The sequence below is a fragment of the Lygodium microphyllum genome, chromosome 28 (assembly GCF_053477565.2).
Source record: "Lygodium microphyllum isolate KBCC chromosome 28, Lygodium_microphyllum_v1.1.10, whole genome shotgun sequence".
NCBI lineage: Eukaryota > Viridiplantae > Streptophyta > Polypodiopsida > Schizaeales > Lygodiaceae > Lygodium > Lygodium microphyllum.
Window position 1 is genome coordinate 94,463,025 of NC_141162.1, and position 15,221 is coordinate 94,478,245.

General features: G+C 39.9%; 1 protein-coding gene across 2 annotated transcripts in view; it reads right to left on the bottom strand.

Moving 5' to 3' along the window:
• LOC148011768 (uncharacterized) overlaps positions 1-14,767 on the bottom strand; it is a 139,290-nt gene extending 124,523 nt beyond the window's left edge. For both annotated transcript variants that reach the window (XM_087670789.1, XM_087670788.1), the window contains exon 1: positions 14,495-14,767. Coding sequence is in view for 1 of the 2 variants with exons in the window: in XM_087670788.1 (XP_087526914.1) it covers positions 14,495-14,571 (77 nt within the window). In the remaining variant the exon portion in view is untranslated. The remainder of the gene's footprint in view (positions 1-14,494) is intronic.
• Between the last annotated feature and the right edge of the window lie 454 nt (positions 14,768-15,221).

A 15,221-nucleotide genomic window follows, 5' to 3' on the forward strand; every position in this document is an offset into this window, starting at 1 on the left:
CATGTTTGTCATGCCTTGTCATCTCCTGCCTATGAGCCTCAGTCTGAGTCAGATCAGGACTTTAGGAGCTCTGACTTGTCTATCACTTGTTTTGACGGAGGAGGTAGCTCATTCTAGAGCACTCAGTTTATTCCATTTCAGTGCATTTTCTCCTCCAGTTGGGATTTTATGTGCATTTCCCAGGGCAGTTTCTACATTCTTCAGCTTGCCTCACCTGCCGGACATTGTCCACCCTTTCCGGGATTTTTCTGAGCATTCCTGGCATTTTTACCAACATTAAATGCTGGTCGGACATATTTATGGCCTCAAATTTCAGGTCGGCCAGTTTTTGGGTTTTTTGGCTATTTATAGCCATTTCCCACTTGGCAGTCAGTTGTATTATCATCTTCCCTCCTTCTTTGGCAGGTGCTCACTCTAACTCCATCATCTTCCTCCGTCTTCGGTGCTGCCGTCATCATCAGCCTGATCCGGTGCCCTCATTGACACTTCGGGCTGCGTGCAGGGGCTGATCAATCCACAGTTTTGTATTCAGCATTCATTACAGTCAGTGCAAATTTTCTTCCTTCATTTTCTGCTGTCTCTCTCTCCTCCTCTGTGTTCGTGTTCTTCCGTTGCGCACTCTCACAATATTTCCATATTGTAATTGGCATCAATGAGACTATCCATATCTATTTTCCTTCTATCCCTTAAATGTCTAAACAATGTTTTAAGTAATCTTCACTCAATTAGTTGGCATCAATATTAACTGAAATCTATCAAGCTTCATACTATAGTCGAACGCTATAATCTCTCAAGCTTCCTTCACCTTTGAGATGGCTGAGTAGCCTAGGTTTTGGGTCTGTCAAAGTAAACTTCCTAGATGTCAAAGCATGCTCCTACAAAGGCCCCAATTTTATTTTATTTTTAAATTGGCCAATGAATACATCCTAAAAAAGTGTGACAAATTATGGCAATCACTCCCCATAGCTTGCGTAATTTTCTTATTTAGTTTCTCCAAACACAAAACTGACTTTGTTTCTTGAGAAATGTAACCGGTCTATGACTCACATAAAGCGGTAGTTCCTTCAATTAACACCTGGACTTAACATACACACACATAAACAGAGACCTCCCTCCCTCGCTCAACACCAGATTGGCCCCGAAGACCGGCGCCCCTCTCCGTATTTCTTTATCAATTAAAAGATAGAAAATTACAAAAATGGTAATGTTCCAAAAATACATAACCTGTGAACAGTTGGTTTTCATCTCTTCTAAGTAAATCCCAGCTGCATAGGAATAGTACAGCATGTCCAGATCAACATCCCTTACTATCCAACATGTGCAGAATTCACTGTTCTTACTGTCCAGCATGTGCAGAATCCACTATTCTTACTGTCCAGCACACTGTTCATACTGTTCAGCATGTGCAAAGTTCATTGTTCTTCTTCAGCATAAGCAGAGTTCATTGTTCTTATTCAACATGAGCAGAGTTCACTGTTCTTACGATTCAGCATGTGCAGAGTTCACTGTTCTTACAATTCAGCATGTGCAAAGTTCACTGTTCTGATTCAGTATGAACAGAGTTCACTGTTCTTATTCAGCATGTGCAAAAAAAACCACAGAATTGTACCTTCGATGGAATCAATCCATCATGCAAAGCGTTTCTTCTGAGAATGGAGAGAGAGGTGATCAGAGGGAGCAAGCTCTACCTCCGTGCTTGAGTCAAAGACGTAGAAGTACTCTCCATGGCTGGTTTTCTTACAGCAATCTGCCCTCAGCTCCTCCAAACTTCATTCTCCCATTTGCCCCTTATACCTATTACGTTTTTTTATTAATGCTCTCTCTCTCTCTCTCTCTCTCTCTCTGTCTCTCTCTCTCTCTCTCTCTCTCTCTTTTGGGAATTTGTGCCACATGGCATACATGTAACAATTTTCCCTTTTAAACCTTTCGGTCTAAAATTCTCCATGATAGGTGCAAAATTTGACCTCGGTACAAACCAAAGAATTAATCCTCGTGTAAAAACGAAGACAATGATGTGAACAGATTCTGGGGTCCAAAAATAGTAACTCTCCAAATTTTAGGGATGTTGACCCCTACATCCCTCAAGTTGTTATGTGCAACTTTTATCATTGCGACCACATCAAAAGTGTAATGTAGCTCAGTTACAGTGACTTTTATTCCGTGAGCATTCTCACATGTGCATCTTCTATTTTGGCCAGGCTCATTGTCCTGCACCATCTCCAGTGGCTAAGCACACAGTCCCAAACCACAGCATTCTATTCTTCAATGCCCATTCAATATGGAACTGGTCCTAAGGCTCAGACAAACCATTAGTCCAATTTGTCCCAATGGCTACCTCTTTTGGCCATGCAAAGATCCCGCTTATTCCAAGAGAACTCTGGGGGTAAAAAGCAACAGCAACAAAAGACAAGAAAAATAAAATATTTATATAAGTGAATAAGAAAAGCAACTGTAAAAAAAGTATCACTACCTGATGACAAGAAACCTCTCCTTAATGGAATAAGGTGATTTTAGAATCTCCATATTGCAAGTTTAGCCAAACCTTTGCGACAAACTCTCACTACAAAAAATTGACTGATTTTCCAAATAGATGGCAAGCACCAAGATCTTCTGGACACACATTTTGCAAAACTTTTATATTCACTAATCATTCCAACAAAATTTCACATCATCTTGTTGCTTCTTTGTCAACTTCTTTTGAGAGTGAAAATTTTTGACTTTCAATATTTTTTGACACCGTAAAACATTCTTCCAAAAGATGATATTTTTTTAGATTGGTTGAATTTGATTTTTGGATCTTTCTCATAAAATCTAAAAAACTAGCCTTTTAGATTGGAAATCTTTTGTATACTACATTGAACAGGCATCACCTCATATGATCGACCCGAGAAAGGAATACAAATTTTGCCATCTCAAAAAAAGATTATATCGAAAACTAGACACTACGAACGGTATCAAAAGATACATGGTGGTAAAGATTCTATTGTTCTCATAATGATCTTAATGCTTATGTGCTTCCACCATCTAATAACTTGGGCAATTTGAATATATGTTGTAAAATATGCACATCCCTCCTCTCCCCCTTCAAAAAACCTCACTCCGCCGCCCAAAACCCCCTCCCTCCCACGACATGGCACGCCCCCCCGCTCCACCCACCCCATCCCTTCTCCCCCTACAACGTGCCACACCTCCCCCCAAGACACGGCACTCCCCCCCCCCCAAAAAAAAAAAACCCCACTCCACCCACCCCTCCACGACACGGCACATCTCAACGTCCATATGAGACCCAAACACATAGCACCCTACTTTCAATTTGCAGTACAAAGAGTTGAATCATGTTTTCTTGAGAACAAATCTAATTATAGAATAGCAACAGAGCATAGCAATTTTCAAATTAGGATTATCTTCTAAGTTCTCAATCAGAATTATCATGTCATAAGCCTTAGCATGTGTTGACAATTGACACAACAATATATGTGATATGTGCAACAGTTCAAATTTCGGTACTACAACAGATAGTATGTCCTAAACACACCACCTACCTACCTAATACTATGAAATGTGAGCAAATATCATGTGCCTTGATTGCAAGACATAGATTGAACTTCAATCAACTCCTCCAAGATGTTAGACAAGTACAGTCCATATCTTCAGCAAATCATATCCAGCTTACCTTGAGCTGGTCAACCAAACCTTTAAATACAAGGTTGTGTCTAATTATGTATGTAGATAGACTTTAGGAAGCATAACAATTTGCTAGACACTAGATTCATTATTATGAGCACCTTTCTTTTGATCTATCTAACATGATCAATAACACTACCCACTTTGATATCCTCACATTGTAAGCATCTTTGCTAGACTTCATGTTTGTTATTATAAACATCTTTCTTTCCACCTACTTGTTCTCATCTACAGCACCACCCACCTTGACATTTTCATATTTCAAAGTTACGTAGAGCTGCATAAGATTCTAGGTTTTCGACCTTATGTTAATGAAAGAGCACTATGTATATGTACAATCATAACACCTACATGTGATTGACATAGATACCAACCTCTATTCTCGCCTCGGATAATGGTTGATGATGCTTGAACAATGACAACAAAGACAAACCCCTTCATTAGTTTAACAAGGTACAATCTTTGTCGAAATATATCCCTATCTAGATAAACAGAAATCCAATTGTGATAGATTGAAGGATCTAGTTTAATTTGACACATCTCAAGTGACGTGGTGTGCCTTCTAAGCTTATTTGAGATGCATCATGCTCAAATTGAAGATGGATATCCTCATTAGTGAATACACACGCTTTGTTTTATCAAAAGTAAACCATTGTTGATGGAATGACCCCTTATCTTGCAAAATGCTTATTATATCCCCTAGCTTGGGGTGAATCTTTTATCTATCCAGCAACTTTGCTGATTTGAGCAAGCCATTTTCTTTACAATGACCATTTCAAGGTCCTTGATTCCTCCACTAGTTTAATTATTGCACATGGCAACATGTAACCTAGTGGCATCTATATGATGACACACATTCTCTCCGAGCCAACAACAAAGGGCATTGAGTTCCATTAGGTTCATACCCTAGCCACTACTAGGAAACCAAGGAATGATTAGCATCTTTGGCACTCACACTTTGGATACCTTGGATATGACTCTTTATAGGTTACCACACCCTCAAATGCTTGAGAGCCTTTCATACCTCAAACGGTCCAAGGACATTCGTAAAGCTTGTTAGCTTGGAAAAGAGCACCACACAACATTTCTTCAATAGTCTGCTTATAGAGCTCACTGGCCACTTAGATTGATTCACGTTGACCTTTGCAAGCCAACATCCACCACTACCATTAATGGCACGTTGTATTTCCTTCTAATGGTAAAGACTTTTCAAGGTCAATGTGGGTCTATTCCTTAAAGTATAAATCTAACACTTGTTGGGGGTAAAGGCGTATGTGCCTACCCTGCCCTATATTTACTTCACACACCGTGACCACACACTTGTATACTACAAGTAGCGGAGCCCATCACTGTCACTTAATTCTTTATTCTTTCAATGACTATTGAATAAGAGAAGACCAATCACACATTGTGACTGTTGGAGTTTCCACATATGGTGTCTCTCTCTCTTGCTCTCTTGCTCCATCTACCATACCTCTTGCTTTGCTCTTACTTCCAGTTGTGTACTTTCACTCAGACTCTACCTTTCAATCGGTATCAAAGCAAGTATTCGAGAAGCTCCTTCATTCTTTGATTCAACCTAGATTCAAAGCTTCTGCTCAAGGTCTCATGGCAGCCATTGTTTCTTCCTCCCTAGGTATGCATTAAGTCTTTCCTTCCCTCGGCTTGTTCTAACTTGCTCCCGGCTTGTCGAGGAGCTTTCCAAGGCTTAGTTGAGCCTTGTTGAATACTTATTGAGCTGAGAAGTAGCCATTCTATTCTTTTTTGAGTGGATACAAAGCATGCTATAGAAGTCGTTGATAGCTATGGCAACTTGATAGCACTTTCGTATTTTGGCCACAATTTTTGAATACAGCGTCGAATTTAGATGTTCTATAGCCAGAAATAAAGAGTACAACAAGAGCTACATATGAGACTTGAGTACTCACAAAGTTGATTCTGTGTAGTTTTCAGTTCTCTATTTCACACAGAACAAAACAATTCTAGTTCGAACAACAAACAATAAATTCCATAATGCATATTTGATGTTGTTTTCAACATTGTCTTAGAGAGCAAATATTGTACTTTGGCAATCTATTGCTAGCAATTGGTGGACAGCTCTATATATTGGTATTCCCTCTTATTTTTCCCTTGTTTTGGCTGAGTTTTACTAACTGATTTAAAGTCATTTATAGCAGCCCATTCTCTTGGATTTTACACTAGTATACTATCATTTAGGCTTGTTTTTCGAATGATAGTGCTATTTTCTATATTAAAAAGCTTGATCACACAAATTTCACCTATTGGAAGGCACAAATATAACAAGTACTGGTTCGAAAGAAGAAAGTTAGGCCTCTGAAAACCAAAGTGTGTAAAGCCCAAAGGCATTGATCATGATATTTGGGATGAGTTAGATGAGCTATATAAATCCACTCTTATATTGTCAATGTCAAAACACGTTTATTTCACTGCTATGGCACGTGAGGATAACGCTTGGCGATTATGAAAAAAGATATACAATCTTTATGGCAAGCAAAGTCATGCTTCATAAATATATTGGTTAAAACAACTCATGGACCTTCGCATGAAAAAAGGGACTAGTATATTTGCACATTTGATTGAATTTCATTCTATTTTGAGCCAATTGACTTCGAAAGGCGTTGAGTTTAAGGATAATCTCCCTACCTTGATCTTGTTTATAACGCTTCCCGAGACATGGGACACTTTCCCGTACTGCCATGTGTGTTGATATACCTATGGATGGTTTAAACCTCAAAGATACTAAGGGTGCCTTACTCACAGAGGAAATAAATAAAAAGAATATGAATGTAGCCCGTACTTTGCATGCATTGACTGTTAAGGGTAGACGTGATGTTAAGAGTCAAATGACCACTCTAGTAGACACTCACAGGGTTCTTAGTCTTGCAGTCAATCTTGCAGTAAGTTGCATGGTTATAAGGCCTATCTTATATGTCATTACTATGGGAAGCAAGGTCATATTAGGCCACAATGCCATAACATGCACAAGGAGAAGGCAAGTGTAAGATAAGTCTAATGATCGCAACATTGTTCCTAGTAAGTCCAACGTGAAAATTGAGGAGATAAATGCCTTGGAGCCCAAGTCTAATGATGATTAAATCTTGACAAATTTTTCTCTTGATGCTAGTTAGTTGATGGATGCCTCGTCCACTTTTTCTCAATGCTAGCTACTTGATTCAGGGGCTTTTTTTCCATGTTATCCTGCATAGAGATTGATTTCATTTCTATCGCAGCATGACAAGGCCTGTGAGACTAGGAAATGACTTGGCATTGGATATTATTGGCATTAGTGATATTGAACTACAGTTTACTTTAGGCAACACTTTTGTTTTGCATGATGTACACCATGCTCCAACCTTGACCAAAAGCCTACTCTCTATTAAACAATTGGATGATAAGATAAATCATGTATCTTTTGGTAATTTCCTATGGAAGATTACCAATGGAAATCTTGACTTTGCTCAAGATGCCAAGGCTAGCAACTTCTATCCCTTGCTTGTATTTGGGTCTAATAACAATGTTTTGGCTGAGCCTATGGCTGATATACCACATGTATCTTTATGGCATCGTCACCTTGGGCACATTCTTAAAAGGAATGAAAATGCTTTCTCGTTTGCAATATCTTCCATCCCTTGACTACAAATGTTTTGATTCATGAAACCATCGTCTTTATGGCAGACACATATGCAATTCTCATAAGTTTGGCATTGCGCGTATAGGTGAGTCTCTAGCTCTTGTTCATTTTGATGTATATGGTTCTATGCCCTGTCAATCACTAGGTGGCACGAAGTACTTCGTAAGTTTCATTAATAATTACTCACATAAAGTATAGGCATATTCCATGAAGCAAATATTGAAAGCATTGGCTACCTTTCAACGTTAGCTTACTCATGTTGAGAACCAATTTGAGTATAGGCTGAAATGCCTATGGTTAGATAATGGGGGTGAATATGTCTCTAAAGCATTTAAGCAATTTGCGATGAGTGGGTATTAAGTATTGGGGATAAAGGCGCCTGTGCCTAACCACCCATGTATTCATTACACTAACAATAAATGTACATTGTAAGTGGCGAGCACCCATCACTATCACTTCATTCTTTTTTCTTTCAGTGGCATTTGAATAAAAAAAAGACTAGTCACACATGTTGACTATTGGAGTTCCCACATCATGTGTCTCTTGCTCTTGCTCTCTTACTCCTTTCACCATAGCTCTTGCTTCCACTCGCATGCTTCTACTTAGAGCTTCTTCCTTCAACTGATATTAGAGCCATTGCACTCGTGAGCTTCCTCAGCATTCTTCTCAACTCATGATGAATACTTACAATAGTTTACTCATGGCAGCCATGGCTTCAACTTGAACAGGTAACCATTGATGCTTGTCTTCTTCCTGTCCTTCTTGCACTTGTGTCAAGGCTTTCTTAGACTTGCTTGAGCCTTACTTGAGGCTCCACAGTAGCCATTTGGTTCAACAAACACAACAGCATTTACAGCAGACCACATTCCTGAATATTCAGCATACTTCAGGAGCTCATTCACACCCTTCATTACTTGGCAATAATTGGACAAGCATTGGCCACTTTCCCAGCATTCCAAAGGACTATTTAAGCCCTCATTGAGTGCTCCTTTGAGGCAATAACCAGCAACCATTACAGCAGTAAACACCATGATGTTTGCACCTGTTTCTTTTCAGGCTTCTTCCCTACTCCACAGTGTCAACCAGCAGCTAATGTGACTCTTAGCACTGTTTGCACCTGTTTCTTTTCAGGCTTCTTCCCTGCTCCACAGTGTCAACCAGCAGCTAATGTGACTCTTAGCACTGGGACAACTCGCTTGACAAACTCCCCGGCATCTTTCGCATGTGTTTCAGCATCGATTGGAGCTCCATAATTTCAGCCATTAGCTGAATACTCAGACTTGCTGTTCTGCATCTGTGACAGATCTTTCTCAAGGATTGGAGATCACTCCTGCCTCTAACACATACTCATATGCATATGCATTGGTGTTGAAACTTTCGGGGATATACTGGCATGCTTTTGTGATCGATTCGAGCTCTCACTGACTTGATTTTGATAGTCATCTTACTGTAGTTTACTGTGAGCAGCATGCTCTAATAGCAGCAGGACAGACATTTCATCTACAGTTTGAGCTCTTGGTGCTCATTTGTACTACCCATACAACAGGTATTTGATACTCCACACTTGGTGGATGTTATGACATTGATCTCACATGCTTTGGGGCTGATCCTCAGTTTGCATTGGCTCATTTTCTTGAAAGTTTTACTGCTGTAAACAGTTTATACAACAAGCATCTACCCGGAAGCACTTTATGCCTATTGCGAGTTTATACTTCTTGGGCACTTCAGTAGTTGCCCTAATGCATGACATTGATTCTACGTGTCTTGATACGTTGATCGGATGCTACTGAGTTGTGATTTGACCTTAGTTACAGGTATTGGAGAATTGGACTTATGCTTTGGTTGCTTCCGTGCTCTTATAAATGGGCTTAAGGATTATTGAGGTCTTATGCTCCTAGATGTATGTCATATGTATCTTGGATGCTTGGATGCTACATCTCTAATGTATTGAGCTTCTTCTACTCATCTGGCATTCACTCTTCATTCCGGAGCTTTCTTGACATTTTAGTATCGCATCGAGCTTTGGATATTTGCAATTAAGCTTGAGCTTACTTTCACCGAGACCATGGGACACACACTTCATGTACATACTCTCTTGATATGTATTGGATGCAATTACCCTACAATGGGCTGATTTGATCACTTACTTTGAACATGGCACTTATGTTTGTTAGTGTGTTGTCAATGATATTTATATGCGTTTGGGTTATGTATTGAGCTTTGTTCAGTGGGTTATGCATTTGGCAATTCTCTTCACTTTACCTTGAGATCTCCTATGTGCATTATGTCTATACCTACCGCATGTATGGTTATTGACACACTACATTTGTGACAGCTTTCATGCTGGCTGTTCCCAATCTTTCTTTCTTAGTTGTTGGCATACCGCTGCAATTTATTACAGCAACCTATCGTTTCAGCTTTATGCATTCTATCTAAGGGCGCTCACTTGGATTTGACAATTACTTGATTATAGTTTGTGGACAACTCACCATTTTGGTAGTTCCTCTTGCTTAGCCCTTGATTTAGCTGTCATTTTAGGGCTGTTTTTCTATCATTTACAACAACCTTCTTGTCTTGGACTGTGCTTTCATTTACTCCATTATGGTTGGTTGGTGGGTCGAATGACAATTCTATCTTTAACATTGGCAAGTTGGACAGCACCAACTACAATTATTGAAAGGTACAAATTTGACAGGTTCTAATGCGAAAATTATAGATTAAGCCATTAAGACATGAAGATATCAAACTTAAATCTATTGATGTAGAGGATTGGGCTGAACTAGATGAGTTATCTAAATCTACAATCATTTTGACATTCTCTACGCAAATCTACTATAATGTTGTCTCTGATTCCGCCTGCCAGTTATGGGATAAGATTCATGATGTCTGTGATAAGCAAAGCCCTACCTCTCAAATGTATTGGCTCAAGTAACTCATGGACCTTCATATGGAGGGGACTTCCACTTAAATGGATTTCATTCTATTCTCAGTCACTTGTATTCATAAGGGATTAAATTTAAGGATAATCTTCCTCCCTTGTTCTTGCTAGTTACATTGCCCGAGTCATGGGACACATTCCGTGCTGCTATGTGTGCAAATATGCGTACTAGTGGACTAAAATCACAACATGTAGAGGGTGCACTCTTCAATGAAAAGGCTAACAAAAAGAATATAAATGCTTCCCGCCCCTCTCATGCTTTGACAATCAAAGGCAATAATGGTAGGTGGTAATGACTACCATGGGAGAGACTCTCAAAAATCTCATTCTCACTCGCCCACAGTGTCAAAAACTACGTGATGACAAGCACAAGGTAAAGGGAAAGGATAAAGTGCAAAAAAATAATAATAATCGTAGCAGGGCTGGACGACTGCCTTTTTGGTTTGCACATTGTTTCTCTTGTTTTGGTCTATTCTCTCTTGTTGTCACTTTGTGAAGCAATTGTCTTGTTTTTTTATCAGCTTGTGTATGATTCATTGCTCAACTTTAGAGAGGGTTCTTGTGTATCCGATGGCAAGAAGGGACATCTCCAAAAGGATTGAAGGACATTTGCAACTTTGTGGAAGAACAAAAGAACAAAGCAAAAGGGTAACAACTCTATGGACGAGTCCCCACCCTTTGCAAGTCCAAGTTCAAGCAGCCTATTCAATGTTGGAGCATTGAGGTCTCTCTCATTCCATTTGGGGTGAGGTGATTGCTAAGACAATACACATCTACAACACATCTTGTCCCCCTCCCACCCTTGACGACTCCTCCTATTCCTTATTCATCAAATATCTCTAGTCCTACATCCCCTCAAATATCTTTAAGCAATGTTGAGCCATCTCAGGGAAAGCCCTCTTTTTTTAATGAGGGGGATGCCCCTTTACCCAGTGAGGGGGAGTCCCTATCCCAAATGTGTATTATAGGTACTAGAGGCCTCTCGATCTCCATCACAGTAGATGAGCATATTGTTATTCCTCGATGGTACAAACAACTTATGCAAGATGCAGGTGTTTTTCAGTTTCCTGCTATACCAATACGCCCACATAAGTCAGCCAAGATAAATGCCTAGCAAGGTAGTTCACTCAATGTGAACTATGCCCTTATATCTCCAGTTTTACAAGATCACGAGCCTACTACTAGTGATGAAGCTCTTCCACACAAAGTATGGCACCATACTATGCAAAGGGAGCTCAATTCCATCGAGCATAACCAGACTTGAAAGTTGGTTCCACATCATATTTTACAAGATCATGAGCCTACTACTATATTGATGAGGCACTTCCACACAATGTATGGCACCGTGCTATGCAAGAGGAGCTCAATTCCATCGGGCATAACCAAACTTGGAAGTTGGTTCCACATCCAAGGAAGCAAAAGGTGATCAATGTGAAGTGGGTCTATAAGACCAAATACTTGGCTAGTGGCACCTTGGATAAGCACAAAGCTAGGCTTGTTGCCAAGGGTCTTGCATAGAGAGCAAGCTTGGACTATTTTGAGACATTGCACCTACAACTCATATGTCTACTGTTCAAGTTGTTTTGGTTCATACAAGTCATCACCATTAGCCAATTTACCAAATGGACATAAAGTCTACCTTCTTGAACAGCATCTTAAAGAAGGAGAGACAGCTTCAAAAGTGTAGGAAAAGTCACCAATGTCATATGAGGCTCTATCGACCATGCAAGTTATGACCCTCTATGGTCAACCCCAACAAATGAAATTCAAGCCAAATGACATGATCCAATCATTCCTACTTCATGTTACACAGGAGTAGGATCCGCTTTGATGTATGCAATTCGCCCTCCCAAAGATTCATCTTATGGGAATTATGCTCTATAAGCTCCCTTTGGAGTTTGATGGGTAGCCAATTCTCTACATGCCAAAACATCATCGACACTAGTACGATTTACTCATATACCCTCTATGTTGCTTAAGCACGAGACATCCTTGAGGTTACTAGGGACGCTTCCATCTCAGTATGGTAGCAATGAGGAGGCCTTTGAAGCTTCAAAGAGGGATGACAAGAAGAAAACGAAGGTCCAATGCTATCATTGTGGAAGGAAGGGACACTTATGCAAGGATTTCAAGAAACTAGTAGCATCAAGAAAGAAGAAGGAGAAGAAGAAGAAGAAGCAAGATACGAACTCTTTTGACGAGTTGTCATCTTCATCCTCCAACTCCGACTCAAATCCTTCAGTCAAGGTACAAAAGGGGTCATCTTCTTAAGAAAAAGGGGAGAAGCATGGCTGTCCCTCCTACTACTTTCTAGTACTAATGCCCAGTCACCCTTCACAACTCTCCGGGGCTAGAGAGTGAGAGAGAGAGGGTGGTAAGGGGGGGGCAAATAGGCCTCATCTATATAGGTATACACCTGCAAAGGACCCAGAGAGGGACTTCCCTTCTGCATCCACCAAAGTCTAGCAAGTATAGAAATCCTAGAGCTCAAATTAGCCATTGTTGTATGTACTATGATGAGTAATTATCATTGTACTAGATCACCATGATTAAGAGAGGGTGTTAGCAAATAAGTCAATTCATTTGTGAGTCTGTGCAAATGAGAGTGGGCTAGGCACATTATTTTCTAGCATGACTTAGAGGCATCTATTTTTTGGACATTTACTATTGGCAGTCCTATTTGTGGCCGACCTAATTATTTTATTGCCCTTTATTCAGCTAGCCAACTTTGTCATGGCTATAGTCTACTACAAGCTTGGGCTTCCTCCTCCTCAATTGTCTACCAAAGACTTATTGTTTCTTGTACTCTCTCTTGACTTAGCATATGGATTTCACTTCCCAAGCATTCTTCTCAATTCTCTATGCAGCCTCTCTCTTCTATCTTGTGTTGTGTCGTCAATTATAACAAATTCACGCGCTTCCATTGCTGCACCCACATCTGACATGTTTCAACATCAATATCCTCCATTAGTCAAAGCGTTGCTATGGCTTTGGTCTACACTATCTTCCTCAACCTCAACAACATCTATAACTCCAAGAGTGCCACACTACTACTTGGACCAGTTCTTTCACCTTCTTGCATCAAGTTTGATGATCACTACATTCAAGTCCTATCAAAGTAGGACATACTACTTCAACATCCCTTAACCCGCTCCCTTTAAGAGAGAGAGGTTGTTGGACCACCCCCTGCTCCTTGAGCATCCCTTGTATCCCATACTTGCATCTACGAAGTTTATTGATAGAGTTTTCATTGCATCCATTTGTGTTCATTTCTTACTTTCATTTGTTAGTCAAGTGGTGGTTTGTAGACTTTGTGTTTTCTCTACAAACCCTAGTGTAGCCTCACACAAAGCAATGGCGCATTGGTTGTCGGGGCAAATAAGGTTGCATCATCAATCTCTTGCACAACTCTGGATGATGGTGTGGATAGGCATGGCAGCAACACAAACGGCAAGACAAGATGAAGCATGGGGTTAATGGTTGGATGATAGCAATGGCAGCCACCTAGTAATGAAAACTGTAGAATATAGATCATTGGGATGAAAGATAGAACTGGAACATTGATTTCATGGCCCCTTTCAAGTCCAAAGCCAAACGTAGCAGAAACCAAGAGATATTCTTGACGGTCACTAAGTATTGGTACATTGATGGCCACTAAATATGGTACCGAGTGAGTAGGGAAGGCAAGGCGCTAAGCATAGCACAACAACAAACTACGTTGCTAAGTTCTTAAGGTTTAAGATATTAACATGAAAGTACTATAGTGAGTAGGCCATTTATTTTGAGTTGGGACTACCACGAATGTCAAAGATGAACTTTAAAAAACCCTGGTCAGATAATTAAAGAAGTATTCAAAAGCATTTGATTGTCATTAGCACTGCCGTCCGCGAATATCTAGCTGTTCTTCATTCTTGTGCAAGTGATAGCATTGATCAGGCAGGATCATAAGATTCATACATTGGACTGCCATTGATAAAAAGCTGCTGATAAAATCCAATGGTAAGACTCGTTCTGATGCCCCTCTACCTCCATTTGATTACGCTATCGTGCTTTTGCTTCTTCATACATTGGACTGCCATTGTCCTTCTATGGTGTCCGTTCTCAGAGCTCTCGGCCGCCGGAACAGCCGAATGATTATAGCAACACAGTCGCAAGCACCAGAAGATGAAATCGAAAGCACAGTTCTTAACAAGAAGCGAGACCAAATGCAGAAAGCATACTTGAGGTAGGCGCTAATGACTCTTCTGAGAGACTTGATTTCAAGAACCTCCTCCACTTTGCTCATAGCTCGATCCATGGCGGTATAGTAAAACGAATGAGAGAGAGAGAGAGAGAGAGAGAGAGAGTTTCAAAGGCGGGTTCTTCGCAAGAACCCTTCCTTTGTTCCCCTCCTCCCTTATTGTAGTGTTCTTCCGTGTTTGTGAATCTGTTGTCGCTGAGATCTATACTATATACCTACAAGACAAAGACGAAGATGTTATCAATGTTCTTTCATACATAAAAGTTTCAAACTTCTTGACCAGGTTACTAATCTTCTTCTATACTTAAAACTAACTGGCTGTCCCCAGACCCCCTAATGGCATGTTGTATGATGTGCATCTTTATGAAGCTCATGAAGTTGCATCACACACACCGCATTTTTATGAGTAAAGGAAAGCAACTTATCGATGACTATCAATTGCTCTTTTTTTAATTTGTTTCAATGTTTCAAGATCATACTTTCCAAAATATTCATGATATGTTTTTGTGAAAGAAGTGCCCATAACATAACATAATTGAATTAGAACCATTCAAAGTAGAATGCCCATACTAAAACACTACAATGGGAAAGTAAGCTTGATTGTCTCATTTAATTTTAGTACAAACATTAATACAAGTGAAAATTTTGTCTTTGAGAAAGCATAAGTAGACCCATTAGAATACATTTATCTCATTTAATTTTAGTAC